This window comes from Ictalurus punctatus, chromosome 7 (assembly GCF_001660625.3).
Source record: "Ictalurus punctatus breed USDA103 chromosome 7, Coco_2.0, whole genome shotgun sequence".
NCBI classification, from domain to species: domain Eukaryota; kingdom Metazoa; phylum Chordata; class Actinopteri; order Siluriformes; family Ictaluridae; genus Ictalurus; species Ictalurus punctatus.
The window spans coordinates 27,048,091-27,073,082 of NC_030422.2; the positions used below are offsets into that span (position 1 = coordinate 27,048,091).

Consider the following 24,992-nt stretch of genomic DNA (forward strand, 5'->3'; position numbering starts at 1 on the left):
GAAAAAACGGACCATTTAACGAGCTGCGAAAAGGAGATCTCCCATCCAGATACTGGCCCAGCTCAAACCTGCTTAGCAGGAAGTCAGGCAAGAGCTGCAGTGTGATATGTCTCGGGACATATAATCATGATCTAGAATAAAATGGTGGAAGTTGTTCTAAGCTTTTAGTTAAAATGAATACTGACCAATGATGTCACAGCCATCCAGTGAGTTTCTCCTGGCAACAATCGCCCCTGGATTGATCATTAAGGATACATTTAAATTTAAATTTCAGGTTTCTGTAAAGCTGTTTTGTGACACCGTTAAAAGTGCTATATAATTTTTTTTAAAAATTGAGTTGAATCCATGGCTGGGAGCCAAGTGAACAAAACTGGTCATACACTGTATATAGGGATACTGGCCAATCATTGGCATCTGTGAGCTTAAGTACGCAAAAGAGGGAAGATAGTGCTTTCCTCTGACTGTGTTACACTGCAGCAGTTTGAAAACATTTCTTGACTAATTTCACATGTCTTGGAGGAAGCACTTATTAGCCTTCACATTCCCCGGTTGTGTAGTTGTCATAATAGGGGAAACCTGACTGGTGTTTGGGGAATGACAGATGACCAAACTTGTAGTGGGGGGGATTTTGAGTTTTTGTGTTTCAATTGGTACTATTAGAGCAACACCCTGTATGTTTTCAGGATGTAGATGGGAGTCCACTTCATAGTTTCTTCCCGGATTTTTTCCCTATTTGTACAAATGTCACTCCCTCAATATTCCCATTTGTGAGAAAATGACTTTATGCCATCTAAGTTGCAAAACACACTATAGGTCAATATTACACTGTGACTGCACCAGACGAGACTGTACCCATATACAGTTTTGGTTGTTTATTTATATTTATATATATATATATATATATATATATATATATATATATATATATATATATATATATATATATATATATATATATTTTTTTTTTTTTTTTTAAAACAGAACGAGAAATCTAATCAAAGGGCCTTTTTCCCTTTTTGCTTTTTTACATGTTCTGTTGTTTTCATGCAATATACAGTATTTGGATAACATTTAAGCGTGTAAACAGTTTCTAAGAGAGAGGAGACAGCATTGCTTGACCCACTACTTCAGTACCTTCGGTTGATCTATGTCTGTTGTAAAGTCACTAAAAGCATAAAGAAACACAAATAAGTAGACTGACAGTAACAAGACCCAGGTGAGAATCATCATGCTTTACCTGCCAGTTCAACCTGCTCCTCTCTGTTCGCAGCTAACGCTAGACCAGACCCCTGCTACCACAAGGCCCATAAGAAGCAAACAAACTAAGAAAAAACAAAGAATACTAAATCATAAAGTTGAGCTCATTTATTAAAAATTCTCAAAATAATAATTTAAAAAAAAAAAGCTTCACACAATGACAAATCTCTTTACAACACAGTGTTGTTCAGGTTTTCTTCATGTTAAAAGAAACAAGTGAGATTGTAAAGATGAACTTGTAGAGAAGTATGATGTAAAACACAGTAGAGAGATGTTTAATTGAAGTAATGTAGCAAGGCTATGATTTGCCAGTATTTAGGACTATGAAGCAAATGTCTACTGATGCTAATTAAAGTTGCACATTTCTGTTCAAGATCAACTTGTTAAAAAACATTTCCCATCATCAGTAAAAAAAAAAAAAAAAAAAAAAATCCCAGAACCACAAGCATTATATTGAAAGACCAATTTGACTCACAGCAGCACTGCATCCCAGCGTAATAGTAATTTCTGATAGTGTGTCCAGCTAACTTTTCTAATCTTTCTTAAATGCAAGAAACCCAAAACTGCAATAAAACAAAAGAGTCAAATCTAACACTTTGCGATTAACTGTAAAGGTAATTATAATTAAACAGTGACTAAAAACCTCTTTGTTTAGTTTGCTCTACAAACACTTTCAAACGGTTGAGCACCCTCAGAGCACCCTCACACACACAGAGAGAGGGAAATTCTCAAATCTGAAAAGTGAGCCTCATGAGGGAAAGTTTCCATATGTCTGAATTAAGGTGACCAAATTTGTATCAAATTAAATAGTGATGAAAAATAAGCTAATGTTTTAATGTTATTTTAAACACATTGTGTGATCCTCATTTCGACACCATTTCCCCCACCACACCGTGTTTCTATGTAGCTGTGAAGTTCCCAGCAACCACAGGCATGCCGGATGTGCTGCGTGTGAACTATTGCATTAAGCACTCTGTGCATGTGTGACAGTAAAAGCAGTTGAGGAGGCAAACAGGAACCTACCTCAGAGAAGGCTACAACATAATGTACACAAAATGGCAAAAGTATGTGCACCAATCGTCGGATTCGTGTTCATTTACTTGAGGTACACGTTATAACTATTTACTTTATACACTTTTTAACAGGTGCATAAGATCAGGTATACTACCATATAGTCTCAATCATCAAACAATTAAATGGGTTGTACTGAAGAGCTCAGTGACCAACATGGAATCGTCACACCATGAGGCCTCACATTTCCACCAGACAGTGCACTCTCTCCCCCACTCAACTTTCAAAGCGGAAATGAAACCGTTAGCTTTATCTGAGCCTGGTGTAAATGGAGGGAAGCATTTACACACACTATGAAGAGAAAGATCTCCTGACTTGTTTTTCTGATGGACTTTTACAGCTATTATCTACTCTAGAAATTCATGATGAACAGAAATCTGGGGCCCATTTAAAAAAAAACACAAAAAACAAACAAACAAACAAACAAAAAAACACACACAACCCAAAATAATAAATTGTAAACCATATTGAGATCATTTATTAAAAAGCCTTTAACATTTTTAGTTCTAAAATTATCATAATAATAATACAAAAAAGCTTCACACAATAACAAGTATACAATATCTCTTTACAACACACTGTATTTTTCAGGTTTTTCAGGGAGTACAAATGTTACAAAACTTCATTACCTATGTGGGTAAAGGTCTAAAGAACTCGGGTTCATTTAAAAACAGCCTACATGAAATAAAACTGTCTTCCATAGCACTGAAGATTTTCTTACTTTTTAAAAATATTGATCTCAATTACAATTTTGACTGCCCACGATTACATGATCGACTGCGATATTGACGTTTAAAGTTCTTCCTCCACCCATAGAAAACACCACTGCAGATCAAATCAAGCGCTTCGTAAACTAACAGCCAATCATCATAGAGCGGCACAGGGATGACATCATTTTGTAACGCCAAAACCCAGAAATGAGTTAGCATTTTAGCACTTCCAGTTCCATCATCCTTGGTTAAAAGCCTGAAATAAGGTCTGGTGTGAACACAAGCTCAAAATATTTTCACTTTTAAAAAGGCAGTTGCTAACAATTTGCTAAATGGGACTACAGACGTTGTCAGGGACATTAAATGTCATCACACTTAACAGGAAAAAAACTTTGCAAGTAAACTGGTTCAGGTGTGCTATTCACAATCTCCCCCCCGAGAATAAATCCATATTATAGAAAACGTTTTTAAATGAAGTTTGGAAAACTTGTGGGCAGCTTGGTGATGGCTACGTTGAAGTCAAGCGACCGTGGTGTAGTTAGTTTACAGCATATTGTTGGTTTTTTTTTTATTTCTGGAGATTATTTGTATTTAGGCTTCAAACTTCATAAAACGTTGTGTTGATTTGTGAACATTATCTTGATGGACAAAACGTGTTAGTATTGTAAACTTTTGTTGGTCACAGAACTCATCTTTTGCAATAATCCAAAAGTCTATGGGAAAATCCTATTGGGTTTTTGTCGAGGGAACCGGTGTGATAACATCTGGGTTTTGGTACAAAATTCCGTTGTCCCTGCACCTCTCTATTGGGTGATTTGTCTTCGTCTCTCCTCCTGTTAACACTTATTGCCTTTTCTGCATTCGCCTGAATTGTTTTCATTTGACATTGATAATTGGCTCTTTTGCTGACAAGTGATATGCATATTTTCATTTGGTTGATGGCATTTTTACTTATCCTATATTTTGGGTACAATTTTATTTATATTTCACTTCTTCAAGATGATGCACTTTAAAGACCGGTCTAATTTCATGCAAATATTTGTACATAAGCAGGAATGTAGCACAACAGAGACGTCTAAATTATGTGGTTTTAGATTTGATCGATAACGTTTGATTCTTGACTGCTAAAAGAATGCTTGCGGATCTCTGGCTTTGTATCACAAACGATGTGATTTAGTCATTTTAGGGGGCTAGTTAGTAAGTTAACTCACAAAAACGCTAATCAAACACACCTGCCTGTAGCTTGCAAGTAATCCTGAAGACTTTAGTTAGATGTTTCAGGTGTGTTTGATTAGGGGTGGAGCTAAACTCTGCAGGATCATATAGATATATGATGAATTTTTGATGTAAAATAAGGAAATGCCTTAATGTTTCCATGTAGCTGTGAAGGTTCCAGCAATCATGTGCATGTCAGACGTGCTGTCTGCAATGTGATAGTTCAAGCACTCCGAGAGTCGGTGGCACTAAAAGGAAGTGGGGAGGAAAACAGGAAGTACACGAGATATTTTAGACAAGGCTATGTGTTTAGTTTGCTCTACAAACACACACAGAGTTAAGCGAAGCGGGCACTCAAATCAGCCCCCCGTAGCCTAACCTGTCGGTTTTGGGCGCCAGACAGTCTAAAATAACCCTCACTTATAATTTGGACATCACTCAGCTGGAAGAAAAACAGTAGGCTACTCAAAAAGGAAGATCAACATTATCATAATTTCCAGTTCATGCAATAAAGTGTAATAAGATACAGATCTCTTTTTCGTTCATAGCAAACGAAATAACCAAAAAAAAAAAAAAAGTTCTCATACGTGGGATTAATATGCGAGACAGTAAGGAAATAAGCATCTATTCATAAACACACACACACACACACACACACACACACACACACACACACACACACACACACACACACACACAAACAGATAACCGCAAAATAATTCACCAAAGCAAAATAAGAAGTTGTTCACATTAATAGCAGTACTTTAATGATGGTGATTTAGGCATAAGGGAGTTCGTGAATTTAAACCTGGGAAAACGGCGGTCAGATTCTGCTTAACACCCTTTATTCTTTATTTACAGTAACATCCAATGATTTAAGCAAACTGCTTCTCCACAAAAGTATTAAAGGAAGGATCTCAATCCCGTGATGTGCCTCCGAACCCTTAAAGCTCCGCTCGCTCGTTGATTCACGTTGACAGGATATTCCTGAAGTGTTCTCCAGCCTCCTGAATCAATATACACGAAGTTATAATCCACAGTAAGCGCATTCACCTGGTCCCCACCTTCAGTACCTTCAGTACCGCCAGTTCCGCCAGTCCCGCCTGCCTCCCTCTTCCTAGTCACCTGTTCTTTTTATAGCTTCCGAAAACCACACCCTTCCCTTCATCTTTTTTTTCTCCTTCTCTTCCGTTAAAATAGAAAACTCAGCATAATTCTTAGGCTGAATATACTTAGATAGTTTATTTGTACAAATTATTATTATTATTATTTATGTATTTTTTTTTTAAATGGGGGGGGCGTTAATTGTAACACCACGGAATAGACTGGACTCCGCCTCTGCATCACTGTGCAGCTATCCGTTACACTCCCACAGAGGAAAGTGTATGGAATCAATTCCCCTTCAAAAGTATTGCGATCACGAATCGAAAAATAATCCGACATTCAAAAATCAAACACTTAAAAACACAAGCAAAATTATATTGCTAAAACTGAAACATGAATTCAAAGTTTTTTTGGATCGCGCACAAAATCGTTTTCCTTGGAATAAATGAGGGCGGGTTTTAGCATCACCATTGGTCCACTGCAGCATCTCCTCTAGCCAATCAATCCAAGAGGGAAGATGACGTCACTCCAATGCGACTAGTGCGTCGAATTCAATATCAAGGGAATCAGTCGTCACCACATTAATAAAGCCGTACCAACAGCTTTTCTGGTTTACCCTCACCGTTCTCTGCTCAGTGCCCTATGTATGTGGAAGTGCTAATAGTTTTGAACATCTGAAGGACAAATAGGATGTTCTTGAGTTAAAGAGTCATAGCTTAAATACTTATATCGATGTGGTATTCAGTTTTTATTTTTAATAAGTGTGCAATAATGTGTTGCCATAGTGGTACATTGTGGAATGGAAAAATACATTTTACCATAAGTTGACAACATTATAAAAAGTGAATGAATAGCCTACATAGTGAATACACAATATAACGTTTTTTTCCTCATTATACTTGCATGACTCCGAATGTTAAATTGTATTCATCAGACAGAGTACTAATCAATATCATGCTATTTGTGCAGATAAAATATAAATAATCCAGGTCCAGAGGCAAGCGCTGCATGGCTTCCTGTAGTCGTGATAAAAGTCTCTCTAAACGCAGCCTTAACACTGACTGAATATACACAAACTGTTCTGAAGTTATCAAAATAATTTAAACCATAATTTAATCCCTTGCACCGAAGTCAAAATCCACAAAACAGACATGTCTTCTGCCACCCACTAACTATACATTTATGTTAAAATGTTGTAATCGTCCAGGATCTGCTGCCTGACAGTTATCCGTCTTTCTTCACTAGTCAACACAACAGGTATAAATCGCATTGGAGTGACGTCATCTCCCCCACTTTGATTGATTGGCTAGAGGAGGAGCTACAGTGGACCACTGGTGACGCTAAAGCCCGTCCTCATTTACTCCAAGGAAAACGATTTTGTGCGCGATTCTAAAAAACTTTGAATTCATGTTTCAGTTTTGTGCAATATAACTTTGCATGGGTTTTTAAGCGTTTGATTCACACTTATTTTTCGATCCGTGACCGCAATTTTTTTGAAGGGAAATTGATCCCATAAAAGTGAGCCTCATGTGGGAACAGTTTGCACAGATCTGAATTTAGGCGACATTTGTATCAAATAAATTTATGACTGAATATAAACAAATGCTTTAACGACATTTTAACTTGTGTGTCTTTTAAACACATTGCGTGATACTTATTTCGACAGCATTTCCCCCTCCACATGCCGTGTTTCTGTGGCTGTGAAGTCGGTTTCTTGTAAACCCATGCGTTCAGATATGCACTGTCAGTTCTAGCACGCTGTATGCTGTGCATGAGCGGTTGGTGAAAGGAAGTGGGGGGAAGTCAAAAGGAAACTACTTGTAGTATACTGACTTCAGATAAGGCTACACCACAGTACGTGACAAAAAGTATGTGCTTTGTGCTCAGCTACTTGAGCTACACTTTAACAGGTGCATAAAATCAGGTATACTACCATGTAGTCCCCATCAAACAATGAAATGGGTTGTACTGAAGAGGTCAATGACTTTCAACATGGAATCATCACACCACGAGGCCTCACATTTTCCACACAGTCAGTTCACACTCACGCACTCGGGCCTCACCCCAATCAACTTTCAAAGCGGAAATGACACTGTTAGCTTTATCTGAACCTTTTGTAAATGGAGGGAAACACTTACACACATACTATGAAGAGAAAGAGCTTCTGACTTGTTTTTCTGATGGACCTTTACAGCTATTATCTACTCTATAAACTCATGATGAACAGAAATCTGGGGCCCATTTTTAAAATAAATAAATAAATAAATAAATAAATAAATAAAAACCACCACACAAGAATACAAAGTTGTAAACCAAAATTGAGATCATTTATTAAAAAGCCTGTAACATTTTTAGTTCTAAAATTATCAAAATAATAATACAAAAAAAAGCTTCACACAATAACAAATCTACAAAATCTCTTTACAACACACTGTATTTTTCAGATTTTTCTTTTTTTGAGGAAAAAAAAAAGTTAAAGGCTTAGCTTCACTTTAAAAGAACAAGGTGAGGAGTACAACTGTTACAAAACTTCATTACCTATGTGCATGCATTAGGCCTAAAGATCTCGGGTTCGTTTAAAAACAACCTACATGAAATAAAACTTTCAGTCTTCCATGAGATTGAAGAGTTCCTTTCTTTTTGAAAAAAAAAATGACAAATTTGATTTATGTACAAAAGGGGAAAAACAACGTTTACAGCTGCCAAAAAACATACAAAGTGTAACATGTGCTGAAGGCTGTGGGCCTCGCTGTGTGAGACTTGTAAAGGGAGTTGTCTGAATTATAAGGCAAGCGATGGGCATACTTTGTGCGCCACCAGTGTGTGTGTGAGAGAAGGTGCACTCCCTCTCACATACTACCACACTAATACCACTACATGAACATGGAAGTAGGTCTGGTCTTACTGGAATGATGTGTAAATGAGCTGTAGTTTGCATCATTATTTCCACGGCGTATAAATGCCACAGATGATTAGAACATCGCAACCTCTAAAATGACACAAAACAATTTCCTTCCTTATTCTGAAGGAATCATTACCAGGTACATGAACCAGCTTTTTTTTTTCAAAATGTAAACAAACATTTAAAAGGCCCCTTGATCATTTTTAAGAATAAAAAAAAATGTATACAACAAAACTAATAGTTCACCCTATAACATTAACAATCATTATGAATGAAAGCTAACGCAGTCCTGTTAGCACGATCTCACTTGCATAATGCTCACAGAGTAGCAGCGTTAGCATTTCGGAGGTGAACTACTGACCACATTCACGAGAGGAGACACTTTATAAGCCCTTGTGATTTGGGTTCCTATTTACACACATTAATGAAATAATGGAGTGTTTCCAGCTTTAAAAAAAAAAAAAAAAAAAAAAAAAAAAAAAAAAAAAAAGTAAACATGTAGTAAACACGTTGAATGTAAAGATGAACGTGTAGAGAAGTATGATGTTGTAAAGCACAGTAGAGAGAGATTTAATTACAGTAGTGTAACAAGGCTACGATTAACGGGGTATTGAGGTCTATGAAGCAGCCGTCAACTGATGCAAATTAATTAAAGTTGCACGTTTTCGGCCAAAATGATGCCTTGATAGTGTTTCTTTTAATATTAAATTTAACAAAAAAAAATTAACAATTGGATAAAACGTTTTGTATTCGGCTTTAATTTTTCACTCTATCTTCACTACACTTCAGATACGTTGCCATGGGTGACCTGTGAAGTGAAACCGGAGCCATAACATGCTTGAATGCTAGTTGAATCATTTCTGACTTGATAAATGACTCAACTTTTTATTTTATTTTAATACGCTGTGTTTAGTTCATTTGAATAAACACTTGGTACGTTTTCCCCCTCGCTGCGGTTCTTTAAGCAGGTGAGAAAACCCCAATCTCAACCGTCTGGTCCACTTGAACTCCAAGTGAACTCTTAGTCCGATTCGACTCTGAATCGACTCGACTACGGGAAGTGAATCAAACGTAAGGATCCATTTTCTCATAACCTGAGGCGCTCTGGATATTTCGACCAACAAACAAAAAGAGAACTCTGTATGCAAAACTTATTTTTTTTCCTTTCTTAATTAATAACTTCTATAATTATCTAATCATTTATTTAACGCCGGCTCCATGTTCAGTGTTCAGCCGATTGTTGTGATTCGCCTCACCTCTGGCCAATGAATCAAATTTTATGAAGTTATTTTTAGTTCTGAATACTCCAAAATATGTTGTGCTTTTTGGTCTGTTTAATTATGTGCAATGAGAAACCAAACCACGCTGATTCAGACTCCGGTGTAAAAGGCTCTCGCGTAATCTGATGTACGCGTCATACCTCAATTGTTTGACCTGACAGTGTTAACACACTTATTCTTGAGAAAGGAAGATCAAACTTGCATTAGCTCTTGACACATGCCTTTTGCGTAGTCAGCTTGGCATTTCACAAGATTAACCGACAATTTCACTGTGGGTAAAGTGACATCTCAACAATAACAACACCTTCTAAAGGGCCTCAGCTCTGCACAGTGACACTAACTTTATGGGGTCGTCGAGACGGGAATGCCAACCGTCTACGTTTGAAATGCGCAAGAACTGTTCAGTCCAAACCATCTACATATATATTTAAAAAAATAGTAAATCAGACAAACGACTCAGGCTCAGCGATATAAAAAAAAAAAAAATAGTTAAAAAGAAGTGGTTCTCTCCATCTTGATCACCGAGCCTTCTTCCTCTTCTCTGTACCGCTTTCTAAACAGACGTCTCAGACTGCAGCCTCATGACAAATTTGTGGCTCTTGGGGTCAATGAATTCTTCACCCAGTGCAAGGAAGGGGAGCGCAGTCACCGTGACAACGAGGGAGAAGTCGAGGCGCCGGAGCGAGAACACGAGGCCCTGCCTCAGCGTAGAGGTCACGGGCTCTTCGCTGACCAGTGTCCACTGACGCCCCCTGCCGTTCTCCCTCTGGTACTGCATGGTGGGACCGGCAGACAGGTAACGCTCCAAGAAGGCCTGAAGCACAGCAAGAACAGTAGTCACCTGTCACATGTTCCCAGTGACCGTCAATAATGAATATCGAGCATGTTAGGACTGTTCAATGATACGTAGTCACAGACTGATGACAATTAACTCTTCAGTCATGGAATCTCAGCATGGCATTTCAATTATATAAATCCATACACATCGACTTTCTACTTTACATAATGACCATGGAGACTTTAAACGCTTCTAGAATTACTTGTTTTAGGTCTCCCTTTTTAGGGAGACTGAAAGGGGACGTCACCAACATTACGGAAAAGCTGTACAACACACAGCTGCCTAACTTTAAATCTAGATTTAAAAGTCGTTCATTCACTAGCTCCACACGGATATTTATTAGAGATAATCAGATACTGAGGACGGGTATCAGGACTATTATCAGCATTCAGTCATGTTAGCTGATTATCCTGACCTAGTCTAGTCTGTTTTTTTCTTCTACAATAGCATTTAATCCGGTTCAAATACAAGGTTCTATATAAATCGAGGTTGTGGTTGTTATGGAGACAGTGATAAGGCATGTTGATTTTGACTCACTTTGGGCGTCATGTTGTGTGTGATGCAGAACTGCAGGTGTGAGATGATGCTCTCCATGCTGTGGTACGGCTGCTGGCGTGTGGTTCGCAGGTACTTCTGCATGGCGCGTGCCATCGGAGCAAAGATGGCCTGAGCGGCTTCGCGGGGGTCCATCACCTCGCGCGGGTGCTTAGGGGTCACGGCCGCCTCGTCCTCCTGGAGTCGCCTGATGTGCGTGAACGCTTCCTCTACGGCCACCACCAGCCTAACAGCACCGAACGCAAAGGGCTTAAAAATACTCCCAACCACGGCCTGTCTCTCAAAAACGACGTTCCCTGGCATATCCATTTGTAGTCGGGCAGTAGGTACGATTCGATAAGGTAAAAGGCTCTGACGGTGGAATGACCCTCACCTGGCCTTGCGCTTGCGGATCCGGCGCTCCATCTCGGCCTCCTCGTAGTAATACTCGTTATGGGAGTTGTCTCGTCTGCGTGCGGCTGCTGCGATCATCGCTCGTGATTGGCCGGTTGAGTTATTGGTGCTGTTCTCTGAAGGAGCGCCAAAAAACACCAAAAAAAAACCATATGATTAATGTTCTGGCACTAAAGTCAGACTATTTTCTTAAACATACTGCTGGAATACACTCAATGTCCATTATTAATAAATAAGTGCTAATACTGTTAGACTATTAAGAGGCCAAGATCCTGCACATACTGCAAATATGCACATACTGTGATTGAAATATTTGCTGCATTGTTTAATCAGTATATAACACACATTTTGCACCCAGTGTAAAGAAAAAAATTAGGGTAATGAAAGCCAAAAACAGCCGCCTTAAACCACATCCTCTATTTCAGTGGTATCATGGTAGCTTCTGATAAAGTTTAAGAAGAAAATTTTTAATAAAGATGTGGAAGTGAAGTAATGTACTTATACATATAAGTTTTTCCCCTGTGTACTTGTCTGGAAAGATTACACAGTACATGTTACTTCATGTAAAAATGACCATAAATGGAAGAGTCAGCGATCGTTTATTTTTAGGTAATAAACGTATATACTGTTCCAACCGACATTTCACAAGAACAACATTCTTTTCTATCCTGTGATGATTATTATTATTATTATTATTATTTAGTCTTCTTTAGGAAATGTTCCACCTATCTTTTCTATTCTCTCCAACTAAAATTAAACGGGGTGTTGTTTGAAACACAGAACAATAGAACATAACTGAGGTTTAAAAGGAAAGTCCAAAGAAGAGACTCTTTCGGTCAGGGTTTTCAGTTCTCGGTATTGCCTACGCGTGTTGTCATATGACCTACAAATAATCAACTGCATTCGCAAGTCAAAAGCATTTCCAGATAAGGTGAGTAAATTTCGGTGGGGAGGTTGGGGGGATGTCCAGTTTAAACTGGAAATTAAGTTGTTTTTTTTTTTGTTTTGACTTCATTCGAAAGCGAGTTCCTCATAAGCGTAGTGGGGACATCCTGCGCCTGGGTGCATGAAGTTGGCTTTCCTGATTGGCCAGAATACATACAGGCTGCAACCAATGGGAATGCTTCTCTATCAATACGTGTCGTCCTCACAGCACTGATCAGACCAACTCAGGGAAGTTAGCGGAGCCAAAAATCTTAACAGGAACGTTTAGTTTAACAGACAGTAGAAACTTCGATACGGCTGTATCGAAAGCTGTATGAACGTACCTGAAACAATCTCCAGGTTTAATCGCCTTGTTCAACTTATTTTCACCATCATAGCTTGCTAAGTATTATATCCACAGTTATGTTACCCTACATGTTTATTAATTCTCTTCAAGCAGAGATTCTTTGAAGGAAAACGGTGTTTGTTTTGTGCCACACAATTCATGAATGGTAATCATTGACCTTACATGTGCCTGCCTTGATACTCAACAAAGCATACTGTTTGTAGGAAACAGGAAATATACACCCCGAGAGTCCTCCAGTGCATCTCGGCCGATTCCACTACTGTTTATATTTACACGCCAGATGATATAAATTCATTAAGAGTCTTACCTTCAAGGGAATACACCTTGAACCCGGACATCTTTTTTGAAAGGATGGACTTGGGCAGGTTTAGGAGAGCTGGATTATAGACGGGGAAGTCACTGTAGTACTGATCCAACACCCACACTGCAGCTCGCTGGATGCTGGAACACGACACGGGTACAATAAAATCATCATCGTCGCCATCAGAGAGTCATCAGTGTCTCCTTTCCATGAGGTTACAAGTTTATATCAAACTTATACACTCACGAGTAAGAGTACGGGTTATGTTCTGAGACATTAGAGTGGTTATATACTCCCTCCAGTGGTCAGGGACGGTATTGCAGTCAAGACCCTTAATACACTACAGTGCTTTGTAATTTAATCATCTTTAGGGCGTGAGAATTATTCTTTCCCAAAAACAGGTTGGCAGTCTTTTTTATTTTTTTAATGATGTAATGCTGAGTTCAGACAAAGCGCACAAAACTAGAGACACAAAGTGAAAGTGGGCGTGTTGTGCTACAGGTGATAGTGCTGCTGTAGGCTTTTCTGTTAAACCGCTTTATCCAGTATTCATAAAGAAAAAACCGGGGGTTTACATGAGTGACTAAAGTGATTAATATAGCTGTTCATTATTGTTTCTATAACATTGTCGGTATACTTCTCTTCATCGTTGTGCCGCCAGAATGTACATCCGGCACGTCAGACACCAGAGTTATCAGCCTACCGCATGTTACACACCTCATTTACCTCACTAACAAGGAAATGTCCGCGGCATACAGAACTTCCATCCAAGACCATTTAAAAAGTTTGTTTGCATTTGGGTTTATCGCCACACCAGCTTCAGTGGCTATTTCATGGCGAATAGAGGTATTTATCAGACATAAATAAAACTAAATTCAGTAATAATAAAAGTAATGTCATTAATTCAGCTTAAAAACAGTAATACAGTCAGAAATGTCAGACTGTATCCTTCTCCTACCGGATCTACGACTATCTGGCAGTTTGTTTGATTTCCCCCTAACACACACACACACACAGACGTACCTAAGATGGCCGATGTTGTAAAAGCGGCTGGCTCCGTCTGTAGTGCGCACCACCTTGAGACAGAAGGCGGGTCGCAGGTGTCGCACCTCGAGCAGCACCAGCGCCAGGTACTGAATGAACAGCAGCGCGTCCACCAGAGACACCGCATATCCCACGATGCCGCGGTAATCCCGCTCCCGGGGCTCCAGCACGCGCACGCCGTAGAACAGCCAGTAGGAGGCCACGAAGAGGAAGACGAGCGCCAGCAGCAGGCAGCGGAAGACGAAGAAGCGTGGCAGGGTGACGCGCGGAGCCCTCAGGAACAGAGCCCACGTCGAGATGGCCAGCACCAGCAGCTTGAAGGCGAGCGAGACGTACAGGCCTTCGCACGGCGTGCCGCACGGCTCCAGCGTGTCCCGCCAGAGCGCCTGAGGCAGCAGCAGGAAGGCGAGAGGCGTGAGCAGAGCGAAAAGACCTAGCACTCCGCTCAGGATCGGTCCCGCAAAACGTTTGCACTGCAGAGGAGACGAGTCCTCCAGCTCTTTGGACGCTCGCGTCAGGTCCTCATTGGACACGCTATGCTCGGACGTTCCAGTCACAACTGTAGTGGTCTCGCCCCAGTTATCATCCTGCAAGGAGGAGAAGGAGAGAGAGAGAGAGAGAGAGAGAGAGAGAGAGAGAGAGAGAGAGAGAGAGAGAGAGAGAGAGAGAGAGAAAGAGAGAGAGAGAGAGAGAGAGAGAGAGAACTAATGGTGTGGCCGCTCATCCACAGGATTCCTCCATGTCCCCCCCCAGGAAACACAGCACAGCCCACACTTTGGTCTCCTTTACCCGGGTTAAAGTTCACGGTGATGAACTTGACAAAGCAAAATGAACTGCACACAGTCTAGAGGTCCTCGTGTCATATTCGCACACCCGCTCACACAGGCAGCTTTTGTGCTGAGAAAAGCAGAGCTCGGTCGAACGGCTTCTTCACACGACAAACCATGAGTCTGTATGCTCGTTTAATTCTTCACTTAAATCACCAATAACCTCCAACAGAAAATAACTCAATACTTACTTCTAGATAATCATATCAATAGTTCATTTATTTATCCACGCTCAAGCCATGTGTGTGATTTCGATGTGCACTTTTTTTTTCCCAACAGTTTAATAGCATACAGTTTGAAACCAAACCAACTGATAAACAACTCAGCATACAAATGAATAGGTGTGAAAGCTATCAGCACGCTTTCACACGTCCGCCTGTCTGCTGAGTCTTATTTCCACTGCGGTGAAAAAAAAACTCCAGACGGCAGCTTGTTCTAATCAAGCAGGCAAGAACTGTGAAATAATAAAATTATTGGTTCGCATGTTCTTATTCAGCAGCCGTTCTTGCCGAAACGGCTGCGAGATAACACGTGATGTTATCTTGTTTTAATTTTATTATTTCAGCGTAAACAAGTAGAGAGAAGTTTATTCCACACAACAGCTGCTGTATATAAAAAGTATTTTTCCACACCAAACTACTGAATCTAAAAAGGTGGTGTGCGTTTTATACTCCCTCTGGTTGAATAGTTGTGAAGGATACTTTTAATTTGTTTAAATAAATAAATAAATAAATTTATATAAAGAGATGAGGAATGTAGAGTTTAAACCCTCCTCGTAAACAATTCTTGGCGTATGTGTGTGTAGAAATCATGAAGATCATCCAAACACGGCACCGGCACTCGATAACTGACTAGACAATTATATTAACAAGTAGTTTGAAAAAATGTTTGTATTGCAACCAACATACATAATATTTTTATTTTTATCCAGATCTCTAGGACATGTGGTGTTTCCAGCTCTACAGCATCTGCAGTGAACATGTGGCTTCTACAGCTCTGTCCTTCCTGGTTCATGGTTCACGTCCTGCAGTCGAGTTGAATTACTTCCGGTGTTAATCGGAGCGAGACTACCTGGTGCGTGACTGCCGTGTTCTTACCCATATCGAGAAGCACACAGCATGGGGAACACACAAGCATGCAGAAACGACCCGACACTGCAGATGAAGAACCCTATAGCAGTGTCTTAAATTCAAGCCTCATCATCAGCTAGATGTACGGACACGCCCCTTAGCGCCTTACACCTACACAGATTGTGTATTATTTTTTTTTGTCAGTCTGGATAAGATAGAAATGTAAAGTGAGACGACTCACCCGGTCATCTCCACGAGTGGACTCCGTGTCCAGCAGCGGCTCTCCTGGAGCCTGGATCGTCACCGATTTGTCCCCTCTGCTGTCTCTGCTCTTAGAGCGGTGTCTGTCTCTCCGATCCCTGTGACATCACAAAGCAGAAAACCATTGAAACCAACCCAAGAACAATCAACAGCATGCCTTATACATACACAACTACACACTGTTCTAACAAGTAAAACATGCCAGTAGCTCCGTCTCAATCCGTGTAGTATAAAAAACATTGGGTGCAAATGTAATAAAAACAAAAACCTGTGCGCTCAACTGAGGCAGGTAATTTTTTTTATTCGATAAGAAGGCATGCGGAAACACGTTTAATGAAGAAATTCCTCGATGCGCATCAAAAAGAATCGTCGTGACTTTGCCTCAACGAACCACGTGATTGCATAATTGGCTCGGAAAAGTAAAAATGGCGGAAGTTCCCCCCGGAAGTGACGGCGCTGTTCTCGAGCACGTGGGATTCATGGGGAACGCACTTCATTCGCCAATGTTTAATGTGATATTACAAGTTTGCACACAAGTTAGATTCGCAACTCGGACGGAAACGCAGCTAGTGTGTGGCTGAAATAAAATTGAAATAAACAGATTAAAAGTGATAAGTAAAAGGTATTGGCATAGTGCTTTTATATTTTAGAGTAAATATATAACTCTGCATGTCTGCACACACACACACATGCTGTTATGTATACACACCCAAAATTTTAGATTAAAGTTTCATGCACGCAGCAAGAAAAAACAGTCACAGACAATTAATATTAAAAGATACGCTAATAAATGCGAAAGCAGAGGCGATATTGCATCCTATTTCTACCACAATTATGAAAATAACCTTCATACTGAAACCTGTCGCTGAAAGGTGACTGCGGTTATCAAACCTACGGTTTAGTGCTTTGCTTGTTTGTATTTTCCTGAACGCAGAGCGCCGTGTAAAACTCTATCTTGCATTTTACCTCAACTGAAGTCCGGCATCAAACTGAAGCAGAGTGGTGATCTTTATGTATTGTGCACTTTTCAGGCTTTCCAGTTCATGGTGTGTGTGTGTGTGTGTGTGTGTGTGTGTGTGTGTGTGTGTGTGTGTGTGTGTGTGTGTGAGAAAGAGACTTATTTATTGAGAGTACAGCGTCATTCCGGTGCGCTCACTGTGCGTGAGAAAACACCGTGCAAATTGCCCGTTTTGTCTGTACTGGTCCGTTTATTATACTGTTAAAGATTATAATAAATCTCTTCTAGTGTATATGATTAAACAAAAGACCAACAAAGAGCTTATCAACAGGATTAGACAAGCCTTATAAAATCACCATCATCTACTCCTGGGAATTAAAAAACACTCATCGTGTCATTGTGTATTTCGGGAACATTTCCAAGAGACACTGTTCTGTGCTGTTTTTAGGAAACTGGAGCTGTTCTTTAAAGAGACAATGCATATCGACAAATGGGAAGAAGTGAGTGAGTGAGTGAGTGAGTGAGTGAGAGAATGCGTGAGTGCATGTGTGTGCACACACCTGTGCTTGCGAGAGCTACGGGAATGTGACGACTTGTAGGAATAGCCCGAGTACTGGGACTCGTTGTCCATGTCTGGGGCCAGTGGGCGGGGTTTGTGGACCCCAGCTCCGCCCCTGTTGCGCTCTGTTGCTCCGGCCAGCTGGGTTTTGCGCTCGGAGATGGATTTGGATGAGAGAGCAAGCGGCAGCTTCAGCAGCTCAACCTTACTCCTGAGAGAATCTATTTTGGAGGCTGGAGAGATGAGGGACGACCAATCTGTTGGGGGGAAAAAAAAAAACCAACAACAGTATATATACATATAATAAAGTTTCTAAATACATTTCAAACCCATTCTGAAATATTCAAATATAGTAAAGAGGTCTGGCTGGGAGATGATGTGATCTGTGGAAACATGAGAAGTCTTCAGCCTGCCCAAACACGCACACATCACAGCTCCTGCTAACTTCCTGCCTTCAGGGCTGTCACACAGCACAAACAACATCTCACTTCAGAGCCTTATCTGATCCTACACTCATCCCTGTTTACGACAGTCTGGGAATGAAACACTTCCTATAGGACACTCATCACTCTATCCATATTACAAACTTCGAGAAGCATCTCTGTTCTCCTGGATCACCACATCTTCAAGCTCTCCTGCTTCATCTCCATGCAAGACCCCCCCCCTCACTTATGGAAACTTCAAGCTCTTGGTTCCGATATATTACCCAGTCAGTCGATTCAAAAAGTCCTTGCTTGGAAACACATGGATGTGACCTTAAAGATTTTTTAAACAAACAGTCACTGTAACATGTAATGAGTACATTCCACATATTTCACTCACAAATTCTTACTGATGCTTTGTTTAGGTTGTGATTATGAATCTTATATATATATATATATAAATAAACCTAGCACGAATTAGATTAGAAGTTTGCGTTTACGTATCGATGATTACTCCGCAAGCGTATTACACATGCACCAAAGCATGCATTTTTGGTCATTTCACATCAAACCCCAGGGGGGGTCATAATTACAGTCTGTCGAGTTAACACCAGCATGTCTGGCTGATATTTCTCTCAGCTTTACTAGCATTGAACGTGCACCTGACTGCAGTAAAAGCCAGTATTCGAGCTGTGTTTTTGATCAAACATGGCTTTGAATGTCAGGCGGCAGCACGTTGTACTGGGTCGTTCCGTAGTCATCTCAGTTCAGTCAGTTCCTCCACCCGAGGCCATGTTTCTGATTCTGATACCATCATTTGTTTTTATCTCTACAGACACTATAGGGGTGGAAATTTCAGTGGGCTGAACTGGGCTACCTGGGGGCCATCGTTTTTAAAGCCGTAATCGCCTGGCAGACAAAAAAAAAAGTTCAACAACATACTCCTCACTGGCTTTCGCTGATGGTAGAGCAATTTTAGCAGATGGATTAATTAGCATACACAGACGTGCCAAGCGGTCGTACAGCTCACTTTCTTACTGCACAGCGTAATTAATTAAACATAGACATAAAATAAAAGACGTGAACCAGACTCAAATGTCTTCTACATGAGACGCAAAGACATAACATGACAGACGATAGCTTAAATGTTGGCTTGCAGGTTAACGATTAAACAAACTACCTTAATCTGATAATTAATTGAAATGTACATTATTATATTACTTTAGCTACCACTTTTTAATCCGAGTAAGTTTTCAGGCAATCAAAACACGAGACTGGGCAGCACACTGGATATATTTTACTTGCCCTGCGAGATGGTGAATAGATTTAAACTCGGATACTGTGTCGTTCCAACAGCGTGGTATTGCTCTGGAGAGCCGAGGGGGTGCGGCTGGAACAAAGACAGAGAAAAGACCCCGAAAGGAGACGATTTCACAAACTCTCAACACATTGTGAAACTCTAACAGCGACACAATAGTGTTAACAACAAACTTATCCAGGCATTCGCAAAGGCTACAAATCAAGTTTATGATTTCAGTGCTACGTTCACATACGATTACATCCCAACTCCCTGAGTAAGGCCTTAAAAAATTAATAATAATAAAAGAAAAATCTTATAAACGCAACATTACTCACTTCAAGATAGGAACTAACTTCTGAGCCAACAACGGAGAAATTGAGAAAACTAGGCCTGGGTGTTTCCAATCCACGCTTTCACAGTAATGGCTCATCATTCTCTCTCTCTCACACACACACACATTCCCCAGGCATCGGCTGTCGTATCCGGGGTGACCAAGCTTGGCTGTTGCCATGGGAATGAATACGGGGGTACAGGAGCTGGGAATGGTATGGGGGGCTGAGTTTCGGTGGTCATGTGACCTTTGACCACACAGGCCTACTGCGTTAAGGAGACAGAAATGTCACAGTGAACCGTATGTGTACGTGTTTACCTGCATGTGTGTGTGTGAGAGAGCAGTCAGGTCCTGAAATAACATTTGAAGGATCAGGCTCGAAGGTTCTAAGGATTCCTGATCTGATCATCTAATTTGTATAAACACTGTTCTTTTCATCATTACAGTGTCTCTTTTCTCTCTGGACCTAATACGTTTCATGTGAGAAGGACGCAAGGTTTCCTATTAAGAAAACCTTGTTTTTTGCCTCTCTCTTGCTCCCTCACCCACTCCTTCAGACACACACACACACACGTCAGGAACTGTTTACAAAGCTGATGAGACAAGTCACCATTTGTCGAGGACAGATTCCCCACACGTGCCGCCTATCAATCTGAAGAGACTCACTACACCACATAACAGTAGTTTTAAAAGATTTTAAAAATACAGCCATGCATTAATGTCAAGGATAAAGAAGAGAATGAAACAATATCTGGTCATCTTGAATGGTGCAAAGATTTTTTAATACAATACTAATATCAGACCCTCGAGTATTGACATATCCTGAAGGAAACTGATACGGCTCGAGTCTGTTTGGAAAAAATGTATAAATGGTTTGCATTCACAGCATGAAATAAATAGGATGTGAACAGACTCTGAAGATTTCAGGCATTCCAGCATCGACCCCGAAACAGATACTCAGTATTGGATCGGTATACCCTTACCGTTTTCCATTTCTCCTGCCCCCATCAGCCAGACCGAGAGCTACGCTTGTAACCACACATTAGTGCTGTAAATACATCAGAACTGTACAAGCCATTAGTGGTGTACTATTGCAACATACTAGGTAGTGTAGTAGTGTGTGGTTTGGGATGTATCCAATGGCTTCATGTGGCCTAATGCTGCATTCAGACTCAATTCAGGTGGTGACTCTGCTGAAAAACAAAACAAAAAACACTGGAAACCCTAAAAGAATTTGTACTGGTTTTTATGGGAATTGAATTGGTTTTAACGGAAACTGTAATAGTCCCTGTGGGTCTCTACTGGTAATCTGTTGCCTTTTTTTGTGGCATGTTATGTCCAGAGGATAACATCAAGAACCGTAACGGTTTAAATGGTTAGCTGATGGTTTGTAATGGCATTTGTAGTGGAAACCATTAGAATTTCTGTGACGGTTTCTATTGTTTTATTACCAAGGAATTATCACCCAAATGCAAAAAACACTCTCAGAGTGAGGTTCAGAGTTATAGAGGAGGAAAAAGGACCAAGAATGACTTGAAGTGAGAGGTGTGTTGGGTTTGTTTCATAATCCAAAATGTCACTCAAGTTGGTTATGGTTGAGATATTGAGTTACCCATTATTCCAAGCCTGACCTGGGCCATTACAACTGAAGGACGCTCACTTGCAAAGAACTCTAGTTTAACCATTGTTAAAATGATGTATGGGCCTACTTATATTTAAAATATATATGGGGGGGCGCATCAAACACACAACGTGAGCTATTGTAATGGTGTGCACTAATGCGCTCAGGTTACTGGACTGGTCAGACGACTAAAGCTGCGCAGGCCTAGAAGCCTCGGGGTAGGAGTGGTGGTGGTCGCGGGCAGGGCCGCATGACGCCCCCGCCGCCCACTCAGGGAGAGTCCGAGGCTCTGAGGCCTGCTCCACAAACAACAAAAAAAGGGCTTTGCTTAATCTAAAAAAATCCGTGCATGTCAGGAAGGTTGCACAGGACTGCACTTGTAAAGAAATGTAGAAATATTTCACGATTTTTTAATTATTATTTTTATTTTTTTTTAATCCACAAGAGACCACCCACAGCGCGACAACGTAACTCGACGTAAAGTCTCTCTCTCTCTGACACACACACGCTTTAGTTAAACAAACTCAATGAGATGGTTCAAGTGTGTGTTCAAATACACAGTGAGTATTAATTCAAATTAAACACGGATACATCCAAAACTGGGTTTAAAAAAAATAATAAAACAAGAGGACGAGAGAGGAGGAGGAGGGAATAAATGTTAAAATGTTTTGTTGAGTTGAATCAAGGAGGAGTTGTTTCACGCAAAACTATTCAAAACACTACAGGACAAAGGAATACCACACAATGATCATTCAAATTTCCATCATTAAAAAAAAAGAAAGAAAAAAAAAACTTGCATTCATTTCAGTTTTGCATGTTTATCAGTGTTTACAGAATAAAGGGTTAATCAATAATAAATAAGTGCAGGCTTGCTTGCAAGCTCTAATGTGCGGATTTCATTAACAAAGAGTGAAGGTAAGAAGACGTGTGAACAAAAAAAGCTTTGAAAAGGCGACTTACCTTTCTTCAGGAAGGACTATAGTGGACTGGTGAGGATCCTGTAACACAAAGAGAAGCCCAAAAAAAACCCAAACAAGAGGCAGCTTTTCCAAAACCGAGTCAAATCCGGCGCGTCTGGTCTAACATCCGAACAGCCTTTAGGTCAAAGCAGATGCTACAGCTTAGTATATTGCAGGAATGCACACACACCATCCATGAGATGTTCCCAGATCATTAGGAGAGTGTGTGAGTGAATGAGTGGGAATACTATCGCTCACATTCATCAGCCGAGTGCTGGGACACCGAGTCACATGGACTGCATTAAACAACAGGAGAAGCTCGGAGAAAAACCGACGGGTTTCTTTACCAGGACTCTCTGCACAAGAGTTTAGACATAACCTCCAATTTCTCCCAAAGCTCCCTCTTTAAACTGCAGTCCTCCTTCTTTCCACTTTGCACAAACTCACAAAACCGAAGGGGGGGGGCACAAAACAAATTAATAATAAAATTTCCTCGTGCGCCTTCTCGGTTCCGCTTCGAGCAGAACCGGATCCGTTCCGAGTCAATTTCCTTTCAGGATCAGTTACTCCTGTTCTTCGTATTTCCGTCTCCTTTCATTCAAACCGTGGCTGGCCGACTACGCCCCGAGCTGAGCCGCTTCTTGTCTTCCCTTCTCTTCTCCTCCCCCATGTTCCTGCTCACCATCCCACAGCAGCCGCAAACGAATCCTGAACGACTCCTCGAAAAGAGTCGAATGCGCGAACCGACTGTCAGGCGCTAATGGGATTGAAAAAATGTCAGAGCTGCTGTGTGGGTTTGTTATTGTAATCCGTGCTGGAATACTCGTTTCTGATTGGCCAGAAGGCAGTGATTAATTTTCTGTGGTGATTTGTTGTAGAATAAATGCTGCATTCAAGTCCTTATGTGTAGGAATTTGGTGAAGTTGAGGGGAAAAAATGGATGTCATAAGAAAACCTTTGTTTTTAATCAACAAATGTAGAAACTAGTGAACAGTTAAATTATACAATTACCACTTAAAGGTAGATTTTTTTTATTATTATTATTCCTTATTTGTACAAATAACCTATAAGATGTGTACAACACAATTTTTTAAAAAGGATTAAGCAGTTGCATTACAAAAGTGTGTTAAATTGCTGAGAAAACCAATTTGGAAAAGATTTCCAATCTGGAATGATTGTTTGTGTTAGGACGCACCTCCTGTCTGTTTATAGTATAGACACTATACATCAATCAGCCATAACATTAAACCCACTGACGGATGACGTGAATAACATTGATTATATGGTTACATTGGCACGTCTCAGGAGGTGGGATATATTAGGCAGCAAGTGAATGGTCAGTTCTTGAAGTTGATGTATTGGAAGCAGGAAAAATAGGCAAGTGTAAGGATCTATGTGACCTCGACAAGGGCCAAATTGTGATATTTAGACGAATGGGTCAGAGCATCCGGTGAACCAGCGACAGGGTCATGGCCGCCCAAGGGTCATTGGTGCGCGTGAGGAGCGATGGCTAGCCCATCTGGTCCTCATCACATGGACAGCCGGGTGCATGTGCGTCACTTACCTGGGGAAGAGATGGCACCAGGATGCACTATGGGAAGAAGGCATGCCAGAGGAGGCAGTGTGATACTCTGGGCAATGTTCTGCTGGGAAACCTCAGGTACTGGCATTCATATGGATGTTACTTTGACACGTACCACCTACCTAAACATTGTTGCAGACCAAGTACACCCCTTCATGGCAATGGTATTCCTTAATGGCAGTGGCCTTTTTCAGCAGGATAATGCACCCTGCTACACTGCAATAATTGTTCAGGAACGACTTGAGAAACATGACAAAGAGTTCAAGGTGTTGACTCGGCCTCCAAGTTCTCAAGCATCTGTGCTGGACAAACAAGTCTGATCATGGAGGACCCAACTTGCGGCTTACACGACTTAAAGGAACTGCTGCTAATGTCTTGGTGCCAGAAACCACAGCACACCTTCAGAGGTCATGCGGAGTCCATGAGTTGACCGGTCAGAGCTGTTTTGGTGGCACCAGGGGGACCTACTTAATATTGAACAGGTGGTTTTAATGTTACGGCTGATAGGTGTATGCTCTATAGTCCAAACTTTTTTCAGTCATGGCACCTTTTGAAAATTAAAAAAAAAAATTGTTGCACCCTACTGTACACAAACACTAATGCTAGACACCGTTAAGCCTGGTTTATACTCAATGTGTCCGCAATAGCCTGAGGGAGCGCGGGGAAAATGACGTCATTGCGGAGTGGGCGGTTGAGAACGTTGAGTGCGCGAGGCCTCGTTTCTCGTGGTGGTGTGTGCGGCATTTTTTGTAACTTGCCACGACTCTTTCCAAAAGTTACGACAGGCTCCTCTATGATCCATCCATGCAGAACCATAGAGATAGCGATATGACACAAAAATCATGGAACGGTTTTAAAAAAGTAGTGATCCTGATTTGCTTTGTACATACTGTTGATAGAATAAAGCCGAAGCTGAAAGTTTTTTTGGGACTGCACCATGTTTTCATTCATCAGTATCTTCACAAATAAACACAGTCACTACACTACACCTTCAGACACAGGGATTAAACCTCATTCTCTTGTCTTTATACATAAAAATGTTTACACTGATGGGTGAACATAATAATCACCTGATTTTGTAAATATGAGAAATGAAATTAGCAGGATGCTCCCACTTCTTGCTTATGTCTACAGTAATTGC

General features: G+C 40.7%; 1 protein-coding gene across 4 annotated transcripts; it reads right to left on the reverse strand.

The window, feature by feature from the left end:
• Positions 1-7,657: 7,657 nt before the first annotated feature.
• vangl2 (VANGL planar cell polarity protein 2) lies at positions 7,658-23,023 on the reverse strand. 4 transcript variants are annotated; one of them, XM_017472668.3, is made up of 9 exons: positions 22,271-23,023; positions 20,792-20,879; positions 17,638-17,893; positions 16,100-16,217; positions 13,941-14,548; positions 12,924-13,057; positions 11,306-11,441; positions 10,915-11,158; positions 7,658-10,353 (listed from the first exon to the last, which is right to left on the reverse strand). In XM_017472668.3, exons 3-9 carry the CDS (start codon positions 17,706-17,708, stop codon positions 10,093-10,095), a joined length of 1,572 nt encoding a protein of 523 aa, XP_017328157.1. In that variant the 5' UTR covers positions 17,709-17,893; positions 20,792-20,879; positions 22,271-23,023; the 3' UTR covers positions 7,658-10,092. The 4 variants fall into 4 exon arrangements, with proteins under 4 accessions (XP_017328157.1, XP_017328158.1, XP_017328156.1 ...); XM_017472669.3 differs by having other exon boundaries at positions 20,792-20,882; XM_017472667.3 differs by lacking the exon at positions 20,792-20,879.
• Between the last annotated feature and the right edge of the window lie 1,969 nt (positions 23,024-24,992).

Excerpts from the sequence above, each read along its gene's own strand:
- vangl2 (XM_017472667.3), bottom strand. The coding sequence starts at position 17,708 with ATGGACAACGAGTCCCAGTACTCGGGCTATTCCTACAAGTCGTCACAT. Across the intron at positions 16,218-17,637 it reads CGTAGCTCTCGCAAGCACAG|GGATCGGAGAGACAGACACC; the intron begins GTGTGTGCACAC and ends GTGATGTCACAG. Across the intron at positions 10,354-10,914 it reads CACACAACATGACGCCCAAA|GCCTTCTTGGAGCGTTACCT; the intron begins GTGAGTCAAAAT and ends GCTGTGCTTCAG.